Genomic DNA, 12,171 nt, shown 5'->3' on the forward strand with positions numbered 1-12,171 from the left:
AACAGATAAAAGAAGGACCTTGTCATGGTTTTGCTGCACACAATTTATGGATGTATATACTGGAAATAGATAGATTACTTATCCATAAATTGTGCAAACGTTTCCTACAAATGTCTTTTTAATTGTAGAAGTTTCACTTCGCCTTGAATAAAGTCAATCATCTCTATCAGTGGGATATGAACCAGAAGAATCTGGACATTTCCTTCTTTGTAAACCCAATAATATCCACATCTTCATCACACTTCATATTTACTGTTTTATTGTTGTTACATAGATTGGAATCAGAATAATTCTGGATTATAAGACGAGATCACAGAAATAAGTGACAGAATCATCCACATACTGAATATAACAGGGATTCTTCTTAGAGTTACAGGGTTGATGATAAACCAGAACTCGAGGATGTCGTAAAAACATTATCTTCTTTATTTATTCAACATCACACAAGATAAACAAGATAAACCGGAGTCTTTAAGTTTATATTGTCTATTATGTTTCATGTTGCATAAACAAAGAAGGTAATGATTTTACGACGTCATCAAGTGCTAGTTTATTATCAACTCTGCAAAAATTTACCATACCCTGGAACCACAGCCCACACCTTGCTGCAAGGCTGCTTAATGAATGGTGTGGGATTATGTACATAGGAGGATTGAACTGATTAAGTGGTTTCTTCCTATACTTCTTCTTAATTTCCTAAACTGAAAATGGGGAAGACTTGGTGTCAGTAGACCATTCAGAGTGATCAACGACGCTGTAGGCAATATTCATGCCAACTCCATCTAAACTTGCCCAAATATTCATTTCTGATCCACCCTGTCCTAGATGAGTGGCAGAAAGAGGGGTTTTTATAGAAAGTCATTAACATGGTATTGAATAGGTTTTCTAGGGTCTATTCTACTTGGTCTTCTAGGATCTATTCTACTTGGTCTTCTAAGGTCTATTCTACTTGACTTTCTAGGGTCTATTCTACTTGGTCTTCTAGGGCCTAATCTATATGGTGTTCTAGGGTCTATTCTACTTGGTCTACTAGGGTCCATTCTACTTGGTCTTCTAAGGCCTATTCTACTTGGTCTTCTAGGGTCTATTCTACTTCGTCTTTGAGGGTCTATTCTACTTCATGGCTCTTTTACAAATACCCTTATAATGCTCACACATATGATAATATACAGATACATGCTGAAGCTACTAACAAATTAATCTAACATTTCATGGCAATAATCAACAAGGGACTAAACGTTTATGTCCACCGTGTGGACCAGTACTGTAGAACTATAAAGGAGCTGTGGCTATTCTAAGGGAACGGGACAATCTTCTTTCTTCACACACTTAAAATTAGAAAATATATAGCCGTCATCACAGACACATGAAGGAGCAGTGTCACAGATATCAGGGCTATGTCCTTCTTCACAGTTTGGTTGGCAGGTGGATGCATTAGGCTCATAGTGCATGTTAGCTTCACATTTTCCTTCGCAATCTTCAGGCTTGACGCAGCCTGCAGGGGATGGGATAAGCCCGGAATCACATCTACAGCCATAATATTCATGGTAGGTACAGAGTTTCCCCTGGTAGAAAGGACTGCTACAGGTTGTATCACAGCCAGTAATGAGTCCATAATGAGTGTTTGGAGGGCAAACTAGAACCAAAGAAGATGAAAATCTCATGTTAAAGAATTGTTACCAACCACAAAGTCCACTTTAGTCAATTACAATTTTTTTCTGACATTTTTGGCACAAGCACTGCAGGGTGAATATTGGCAACCTCCCACGTTCATATGTAGTGACTAACAACAAATAACTAGAGCTTGTTGGGTCTCCCATGTGATTAGGGTTTACCTCACACGATCAGTATATTTACGGAATGTGTCAATCGGCTTCATCAGGAACTTATTTGGATGGTTGATAATTGGGAAACGCAAGTTCATAAGAAAACTCACTCCAGATTATTGGCCCAACTAAACAGGCTGGTAAAACCATAATTTGTCTAGTGCAACTATTTTGTAAGCCAGCTTTACAATTATTGTTATCCACAGCACATCGTCGTGTGTAAACAGCAGATGAGCTGCCAAGAACAATGACGGTTCATGTGCACAGAACTATTAATGATCATTCTGTGCATATAGAATTCTGGTCAATCGGCAGTCATTTAACAGCCATGATTGTGCCGTGTAAACCAGTCATTAATAAAGGATCCTGATCACAGCCACTTTTTTACAGTCGGCTCATGGCCTCAGAGGAAGTTCTCATGCCACAGTGGCCACTGGAGGAGTTTTGCAGCAGCCCTCCCCTCGCATCATTTCTAGCAGCTTCCTCATTTCTGTCACTTTGCAGCAGGTTTCTCCTTTCTCGTTCTCTATCTTTACAGCAGCTCGTCCCTATTTCTAAGTTTGGGCAGCAGCTCTCCCCTTTCTCTTGTCATTTCTAGCAGCGTTCTCTATATTCTTTATATAGCAGCTCTCTCTTTTCTTAGCTTTGCAGTAGCTTTTCCCTCTCTCTTCCTAATGTTGTGCAGCAGCTCTCCCCTTTCTCCTGCACTCTCCTTTTACAGCAACTCTCCACTTTCTCCTTCTCTACAATTGCAGCAGCTCTTCCAAGTCTCTGGTCATTTTTAGCAGCTCTCTCTCTATGCAGCAGTTTTCTCCTCTCTATTGTTCTCTTTTCCTTTTTCTGCAGAAGCTGTCCCCTGTCATGACTCTGGACAGGATGGTGCTGCCTCCATCCTGGTCAGGTCAGGGTTAATTTTAGTCCACCTCTTTGGTTCTGGGGTGGCCATTTAGCGTTGGCAGTTCCTGGATTGTGTGTCGGTGACACGTCTGTATACTCGGCTTGTGGTTGCTGACCCAGGTTTACGTTGTGCCTCTGTGCTTGTGTGTCTTGCTGTGTATGACTTGGTTCTGTTCCCTGACTGCTGCCTTTGCATTCTGCTTTGTACTGCTCTGTCTCTCCTGGTAATCAGAACTCATGGCTTGTCCCTGTTTACTCTGTGTCTTATCCTTCGGTACATTGCTCCCTCCTGGCTTTGACCCTCGGCTCTCCTTGACTACGTTTTCTGTTTGTGCTCTGCACCCTGTGTGAGTAGAGAACCGTGTGCACTAACTACTAAGGAAGGTGCCGTAGTAGGGTCCCACACCATGAAGTAATAAAAATAAACTAGGCACTCAACTTAAAGTCCCCTGGCTTATTTACCATTGGGGATTTTCCTCTTTTAACGCCCCATACTTTTGTGAAAGTGACAATACTGAGACGTGCCTCACTAAATATCCACAGGATTCCCACGAATCCCTGACACTCCTGTATCGTTTTTAATTATAAAGGCCAAATGCAGCCGAAACGCTTTGCCTTGACTGCACCCTGTGTGGTCAGTGTCCCTGCATTCACATGCGGTGGCTCCGCCCCCTGGTGAAGTGACTGCTCAGTGCCAGGTCCTGAACTGCATTAGTTTAAGGTCCTTGAGCTTGGCATGCCTTGTTTCTGCACTCCCTAGATTTATGCAAGTGCCCCCGATAGGCAGCACCAGTGACATCTTAGGTGTCATGACATCCCCTTTCTCCTTCACTCACATTTTATAGCAGCTCTCCCCTTTCTCTGTTCTCTTTCTGGAGCAGCTCTCCCCTTTTTCCTGTCCTTTTCTTTTGCACCAGCTCTCTCCTTTGTCCTTTATCTTTCAGCAGCTGCTCCTTTGTCCTTTTGCAGTAGCTGTCCCCTTTTTCCTGCCCTTTCCTTTTGCAGTGGCTCACCCTTCTCCTGTCCTTTCCTTTTTTAGCAGCTCTCGCCTTTCTCCTTTGTCCTTTTGCAGTAGCTCTCCCCTTTTTCCTGCCCTTTCCTTTTGCAGTGGCTCACCCTTCTCCTGTCCTTTCCTTTTTTAGCAGCTCTCGCCTTTCTCCTTTGTCCTTTTGCAGTAGCTCTCCCCTTTCTCCTGCCCTTTCCTTTTGCAGTGGCTCACCCCTTTCTCCTTTGTCCTTTTGCAGTAGCTCTCCCCTTTCTCTAGCCCTTTCCTTTTGCAGCAGCTCTCGCCTTTCTCCTTTTGCAGTAGCTCTCCCCTTTCTCCTGCCCTTTCCTTTTTTAGCAGCTCTTGCCTTTCTCCTTTGTCCTTTTGCAGTAGCTCTCCCCTTTCTCTAGCCCTTTCCTTTTGCAGCAGCTCTCTGTAGTGAAACCTCCACCAGGGGGAGCTGGTGAGGGAAGAGAGGTTATACACTAAGAGCAGCAACCCTGAGCAACAGCACAGGTGCCACAGGTAACGAGAGAGAATAGTCAGACGAACCGAGTCAGAAACTAGCAGGAGCAGACGTACCAGAAGGAGCAGCAAAACACGTAGTCAAAATACCAAAGCCGAGAGTCAGAAAGCCAGAACATGAGCACGGGGTCCAAAACGTGAGACGAAATACGTGGTCGGGGTACAAGCCAGGGAGTCAGATGCCAGAGAGGGAACGTAACAGCAGAGACGAATACCAAGAGACGGGGTCAGAAATCAGTCCGGGTCATACACGTGAATATCAGTCAAAGGCAGGAGGATCACCAGGGTACAAGGGTCAGCGGCTCTAAACTGCAAGCTTGAGCTATCACTAACACTGGTCAGCAGGCTTTGAGGGATTTAAATAGCCCAGCTAGCTCCAGAACGAGGCTGAGGAGATTAACCCCCGCATGACCAGTCCGGAGTGAAGACAGCAGAAGATAAACTCCGGACTGGACCATGACACTCTCCCTTTTCTCTTGCCCTTTCCTTTTGCAGAAGCTCTCCTCTTTCTCCTTTGTCCTTTCCTTTTGCACCAGCTCTCCCATTTTCCCTGCCCTTTACTTTTATAGCACCTCTCCCCTTTTCTTGACCTTTCCTTTTACAGCAGCACTCCCCTTTCTCATGCTCTTTCCTTTTGCAGCAGCTCTCCCCTTTTTCCTGCCCTTTTTTCACAGCAGGTCTCCCCTTTCTCTTGTCATTTTAGCAGCTTTCTCCTTTTTTCCTAAACAGCTGTTCTCTCCTCTTTCTTATTCTCTTACTTTGAAACAGCTTTCTGTTCTCTCCTTCATTCTCATGGCAGCAGCTTTCTGCTCTCTATTTATCTCTGATTGCATTTTGAATTTACAGCAGTTTTCTCTTTCCTTCTTTTGCAGTAACCCCTCATAACTTTCTCTCTTTTCAACCCCTCTGCCCTCTCCCATTCTTTTTTGCAGCATCTCTTTTTTCCCCTTTTTTCTCACTCTCTATTTACATACAGTGGGAAAAAAAAGTATTTAGTCAGCCACCAATTGTGCATGTTCTCCCACTTAAAAAGATGAGAGAGGCCTTTAATTGACATCATAGGTAGATCACAAGAGAGACAAAATAAGAAAGCAAATCCAGAAAATCACCTTGTCTCATTTGGCAAGATTTATTTTGCAAATTATGGTGGAAAATAAGTATTTGGTCACCTAAAACCATGCAAGAATTCAGGATCTCACAGAACTGTAACGCCTTCTTTAAGAGGCTCCTCTGTCCTCCACTCATTACCTGTAGTAATGACACCTGTTTGAACTTGTTATCTGTGTAAAAGACACCTGTGCACAACCTCAGTCACACTCCTAACTCCACTACAATGAAGACCAAAGAGCTGGATGATGTAATCACTCAGCGGCCGGCTGTGCCAGAGAGAGGAAGTTGTCAGTGACGGTGATGCTTCAGCTGCGGGGAAACCTGCAGAGAGGTGAGAGAAGTTGTGTGTGTGTTTTCTGTATGTACAGTATGTGTGTTGTATGTGTGTGGAGATGAGTGGTGGTGTGTGTGTGTGCATGCGCAGCACTGTAGGGGAATGTGCAGAGAGGTGAATGGTGTTGTGTATGTCTGTGTGTAGGTGGAGGAGATGGCAATGATGGGGTAATGGGGAAAAGAGAATGATGGGGTGATGGAGAGGGCAATGATGGGGATGGTGGGGGAGGAGGAAATGATGGAAGTGGTGGAATGGGCAAGGATGGGGATTGTGGGGGAGGAGAAGATGATGGACTTAGTGGAATGGGCAAGGATGGGGATAGTGGGGGAGAAGGCAATGATGGAGGTGGTGGGAAGGGCAATAATGGGGTGGAGGGGGACGAAATGATGGAGGTGGTGGAAAGAACAATGATGGGGTGGTGGGGTAGAATGCAATGATGGTGGTGGTGGAAAGGACAATGATGGGGTGGTGGGGGAGAATGCAATGATGGTGGTGGCGGAAAGGACAATGATGGTGGTAGTGGAAAGGGCAATAATGGGGGTGGTGGGAGAGGAGGAAATGATGGAGGTTGTGGAATGGGCAATGATGGGGTGGGGGAGAGGACAATAATGGGATGCGGGGGGAAGGAGGACAATGAGAGGTGTGGGGGATTGGGATGGGAAGAAAACACTTATAATGGACATAGGAACAGGGAGAGGTGGAGGAAGACATTATTATCATTATGTACTAGATGTGGGCCCAATGCTATCACATCGGGAGGGCAGTGACATCACGATGGGGGCAGCTTTGTGGCGCTGGGAGTTGCGCTGGGGGTGGCGGCCCACCCACCTCTGTGCAGTCACAGCCGGCAGGAAAGACGGTGTTTTGCGGCCTGTGCTGGAGATGGTGTGTGGCGCCACCAGAGGGTGGCCGCACCCCATCTCCAGCACAGGCCGCAAGCCGCGGTCTTTCCTGCCGGCTGTGACTGCATGGAGGCGGGTGGGCAGGCAGTGGTGGGTCCGGCAGCGGATCCAGCAGCGGCGGGGGGTCCGGCGGTCGGTCCAGCAGCGGCGGGGGGTCCTGGCGGTGGGTCCGGCGGCGGCGGGGTCCGGCGGCGGGTCCAGCGGTGTGGGGGTTCCGGAGGTGTCCCGCTGGTGGTACTGTGGAAGGGCCTGGTACCACCAGCGGGTGCCATATTGGAATACCTATCACTTGGGTATTCCAATATGGCAGTCGGCGTACTTCCGGGGCGGTGCGGTGGATAGTGGGATTCGAGGACATCCAGACGGAAGTGGATGACAGACAATTTAAGGCAATTATATAAATAGATAACACAGACCCTTAGCATATAGTGTACTCACTAATTCTGTATAACACCATCCTTAGTTACATTGTTTCATCTTTTATTATGTATAACACCGTCCCTTATTACGTACCGTCCTCTCTAGTTATATATGGTGCCGTCCCTTATTATATAGCTTCCTCTGCTGTTATGTACTGTGCTGTCTCTTACATAGTGTATTCTTGTTAATTTTGTTATTCACAGTGCCCTCTTTTATTACATAGTCCCCTCTCTTTTTAGATATAAAATGACTGCTGATGGAGGAGCGACCAGTCCATAAGCTCCTCCATTAAAAAAGAAGCTTTCCCATGCTCCATCAGCCATCATTGCATTATACAGCTAACAAGACAGGATGGTATGTTATAAAAACCAGGACTCTATACCGTATAATCCAATATGTAAGGGACTGTACATAACATGAGAGAGCGCTGTATAATAAGGGATGGTAATATACATAATATAGGAGACCATGTAATATATATACATCTATGTGTGTGTGTGCCTATATATATATATATATATATATATATATATATATACTGTGTATATATATATATATATATATATATATACTGTATATCTAAATATATAGATATATACATACTGCTAAAAAAAAAATAAAGGGAACACATCCTATATATCACTGAATGACAAATTCCAGTTGCCAAAATTTATTCATTACACATGTAATGCATTGAGAGCAATAAAACATAAAAATGATTATTGTAAATTAAAATTAATATGAGGTGTGATTGACTTGGAGTTAGATGGTGTTTAAGTGTTCCCTTTATTTTTTTGGAGCCGTTGAGCAGTGTATACAATATATATATATATATATATATATATATATATATATATATATATATTAGCTTTGCCGCCATGAAAGGAAGGGAGCCCAGACACATTTCTTGCACAGGGGCCCCAAGCTGTCAGTGTCCGCCCCTGACCAGGACTCTCCAGATCTCAACTCCATAGAAAACCTTTGGAGGGATTTGAAAGTCCGTGCTGCCCAGCGACAGGCCCAAAACATCACTGCTCTAGAGGAGATCTGTATGAAGGAATGGGACAACATACCACTAACAGTGTGTGCCAACCTTGTGAAGACTTACAGGAAACGTTTGACCTCTGTCATTGCCAACAAAGGATATATAACAAAATATTGAGATTAACTTTTGCTAATGACCAAATACTTATTTTCCACCATAATTAGAAAAATAAATCTTGCCAAATCAGACAAGGTGATTTTCTGGATTTGTTTTCTCATTTTGATTCTCATAGTTGTGGTCTACCTATGATGTCAATTACAGGCCTCTCTCATCTTTTTAAGTGGGAGAACTTGCACAATTGGTGGCTGACTAAATACTTTTTTCCCACTGTATCTTTTCCTTAACAATTGAAAATTCTGCTCACCTGTTTTCTTTATACTGTAACAGTCGGTCTGCCACTGTAACACTGTAATGAGATTAAAAAGCTTTTATTATTATGATGATTACTATTTTGCAACTATTATTTTTGTCTGTGTAATTATATATATATATATTATTCACGGATCAGATAAATAACAGCTAATGAAGTACAGATGTGAAATAAGACTCACCTGCCATCAAGAAGACTACAGAAAGTGTCAGGAAGCCCATGTCTTCTGTAGATTGGAGACTGCAAGTGACTTGATATAATATCACAATTCTGGGATGGTCGTCTATGTACTGTTGAACAGAGTTCTCCGTTGTGCCATTTATAGGACCAGATCCGTAATATTTGCATACATCATTACATATCTGTTCATTATTACATTGTGCAACATGTCCTTAAATGAAGCAATAATAAAATGTGATGAAACAAGGAAGGATGAGATGTCTCATAATTAATAAATACTAGCTTGGCCCGTGCAAAATTTTCACACATTGGTCATCGGGGGCGCAAGCAATTTCAGAAAAAGCAAGCTGGCCAAATGAAAATGTATTTCATGAGCTGATGAACACAGACAGGTATTTATATATATAAAAAAAAATAAAAAACAAAAAACAAATCTGAACTGAGACAAGTAAGTTAATGTGTATGCACAATGTAAGTGCATATTAACACATGACCATTAACCAGAGAAAACAAAAAACACAAATATCCTGAACTAAAAAGTAAAAAATGTATACTGCAAATAATGCATAAAGGTAATAATAATAATAAGGGTATTTAGTAAACATAATTTTGATCAAAATAATGTACAAGCCATCCCGCCACGTCACGGCAACCCTTGTGGGACAGTCCCTACTCTAGTATTTAAAACCTTTTCACTTGCCAAGTGGCGTGAATGTGAATAAGGGTCGAGCGGCTGAACCACTAGTAAAAGCTTAGGCCAGACTGGATGGCTTTCCCAGCTCAGAAAGAGGGCGGTCACACCCATATATGCACTGAATGCACAATGAAATGAATAAAAAACAAATCTGAACTGAGAAAAGTAAAGGTATTTATATATGTAGAATGGTAATACAATAAATTGTTTTTATAAGTAGAGCCCAGAAAATGTTTTCCGGTTGAGGTGCCACCTGCAGGTCATTGTGTCTTTCTGCAGGTTTATGAAAATTAATGTTTAAACTGTATTTAGTGATAAAATTGTGAATGTGTGGTTTTTTTTTAGCTGCTTTCTTGCTGAAGGGAGCAAGTTTACCTTTCAAATGGTGTATCGTGTGTGCTGGGGCGAAGTATTCAGCGAAAAAGCAGTGCATGTTTACAAATGTGTTGGTAGTGTGCTTTGGGGTACAGTGGTGCCACCTGCAGGTCATTTTTCCTTACTGTAGGTTTATGAAAATTAATGTTTAAACTGTATTTTGTGATCAAATCGTGGATGTGTGGTTTGTTTGGTTATTTTCTTGCTGAAGGGGGCAAGTTTACCTTTCAATTGGTGTATCATTTGTATGTGTGGGTGCAGTATGACCGGAGATACAAAGGAATCACCGAAAAACAGTGTTTAGAAATAATAGCATACATACCTTATTTTATACAAAAGGGCTCAGATTCTTCCAGCTACAAAATAGATGTCCAACTTTGGTCTTAAAGGTAATGTGTCATCAAAAATGTAGTTTTGTAAATCAGGTTTAACATTTTGTTTCCATATCACAGTCTTTAGAATCTTGCAATTTTCACACTGGACACTGGGGCGGGTTTAGACTCTCTCCTCCTGTTTCAGCAAATCCACATGTACATTTGCAGCAAGGAACAGACTCACACCCTTACTTTTGCATTGAAGCATCTATTGAGCATGTGCAAAGGTCATTGTGAAAATTGCAATACTACCTAATTTTGTTGTTAATGTAGATCAATTGTGGGGAAACAAACAAAAGGTTTCATACAATACGTGGAACACATAAACTTGAGTTAATCTCCACAAAGAAACCAAGTGAACTGCACTAGAGCGTTGCTTCAATCACTATTAAATGTGATGAATAATCCTTTTAAACTGATTAAAACAGCACACTTGTGTAAGAAGGTGAGACAAGACGGAGTCAGCGGTGTGCGGTGCCCTTTAAGGCCGGAGCTATCGGGGCTTTCACCACTGCTAGCGGGGGGAGATTTCCCCTGGGAGGGAGAAACCATCTGGTCAGACAGCAGGGGGTGCGGGGTACTTAAGGGGGCCTGAGCATGGGAACGGGTCAGATATGGCGGGAAGGTGACAGGAGACAGTTCACTCCCTCTCCGCAGCTCCTACTGACGACTCCCCTGTTTCCAGACCTCCGTGTGCTAACTTGAAGATTACCCCTGACGCTATTGAGTTACCGTCTGTATCCAAACCACTGAATACCTCTGCTACACCCAAATACTGTTACAACAGCCTAGAGACTACTCTGAGAGACCTCAGGTTGTTGTGGCTAGTGTACGTGCTCACTACCCGTGCCCAGCGCCATTTCTGAGACATTCATGCAACGGACTGTTTCCACGTTCCAGCATACCAGAGACAAAGAGGAATGAATCCTTTGGCACTGTTGGGCGGCAGTATTACTCATTTCTTCAGAGCAGAGCCAGAGACTTTGTGCATCGTTTGAGACACCGACAGGAGATATTACAGCCTTCCTCCTGTCAGAACTTCAACCGATAAGTGTCCCGTTTATCTTCTATATTCTCTTTGCCATTGTCTTTACCTCCTTGCAAGGAATATTACTGTTATCGATTGTTTAGTGAATACTTGTTAACCCCTTCTCAGTCTCTGGTTACTCACTGCATCAAACAAACTGCTTTCTCCTTTACACTTTTCCAATGCGGGGTGCTCAACAGTGAAAGTACATATTCATTCTCATTATCCCAAAGAAAAAAAAATGTGGCACTCGCCATTAGGATTCAATATTTCAAAGTCTTTTTTATTTCATCCATGCAACAAAAGACATTATACAGGATTTGCGGGCTGGGGAGGCATGCAGGGAGCGTGCGAGTTCTTCAATCGGTCATTTTCTGATTAAACGTTGACTTTAAAGACCCTGAATAGTTTGTCTGCTTTGTCGTATGCTATGATTTCTGATGCATTGTATGAGAGTCTATAATAGTCACAACTCCCCTATAATCAGTTGACGCTCTCTAGCATTTCCATACTTTACACTGCATCTATGGATTTCCAACAATTTGTGGTGAATCTAGATAGTGAGAAAACATCACAGGTCGAAGCTTACCCATAGAGATGTGGAGAGAACGTTATAAAATACTGATGACACTGTACAGATAGTGTGTGACAGCTCAGCAGTGAAAAAGATTAGTGTGTGTGGAAAAAAAAATAATATACAGGTTTCATTGATAGGAAAAAGGAGTAGAAGAGTCAGAGCATTTGTAAGGGCAAGGGGGTGCACATAGCTAGCAGCTCGCTTGGTCGATGTGGTGGTAGAGGTGCTGCTGTAATTTAATCACACATATGCACTTTTTCAAAGCAATCGGAGAATTTGAAGGACTATCAATTTGGGGATAATAAATTTGCCGAAATTTGAATTTCCTGCCAAAATTCTGAAAAAGCGAAGAATTCATATTTCACATCAGTATATCTGGGAACAAGCACCAACCCAGCAGAAAATCATTAAATGGAGAGATGTGAAATGATTAGAAACAACTAACTCATTAGCAGCTATACACAGAAATAGATACAGGGTGTATTGAAAGTATTCAGACCCCTTTACATTTTTAACTCTGTGTTTCAATG

General features: G+C 42.8%; 1 protein-coding gene across 1 annotated transcript in view; it reads right to left on the bottom strand.

The window, feature by feature from the left end:
- Nucleotides 1–242: 242 nt before the first annotated feature.
- Nucleotides 243–12,171, bottom strand: part of LOC141085254 (zonadhesin-like) — a 93,839-nt gene continuing 81,910 nt past the window's right edge. Inside the window, exons 2-4 of the mRNA XM_073570523.1 lie at nt 8,596–8,805; nt 8,409–8,450; nt 243–1,636 (exon numbers count right to left, since the gene is read on the bottom strand). Coding sequence (XP_073426624.1) covers nt 1,290–1,636; nt 8,409–8,450; nt 8,596–8,805 — 599 coding nt within the window. The 3' untranslated portion in view covers nt 243–1,289. The remainder of the gene's footprint in view (nt 1,637–8,408; nt 8,451–8,595; nt 8,806–12,171) is intronic.

Source organism: Dendrobates tinctorius, unplaced genomic scaffold (assembly GCF_039654945.1).
Source record: "Dendrobates tinctorius isolate UK_male_01 unplaced genomic scaffold, ASM3965494v1 ptg000028l, whole genome shotgun sequence".
NCBI classification, from domain to species: Eukaryota; Metazoa; Chordata; class Amphibia; order Anura; family Dendrobatidae; genus Dendrobates; species Dendrobates tinctorius.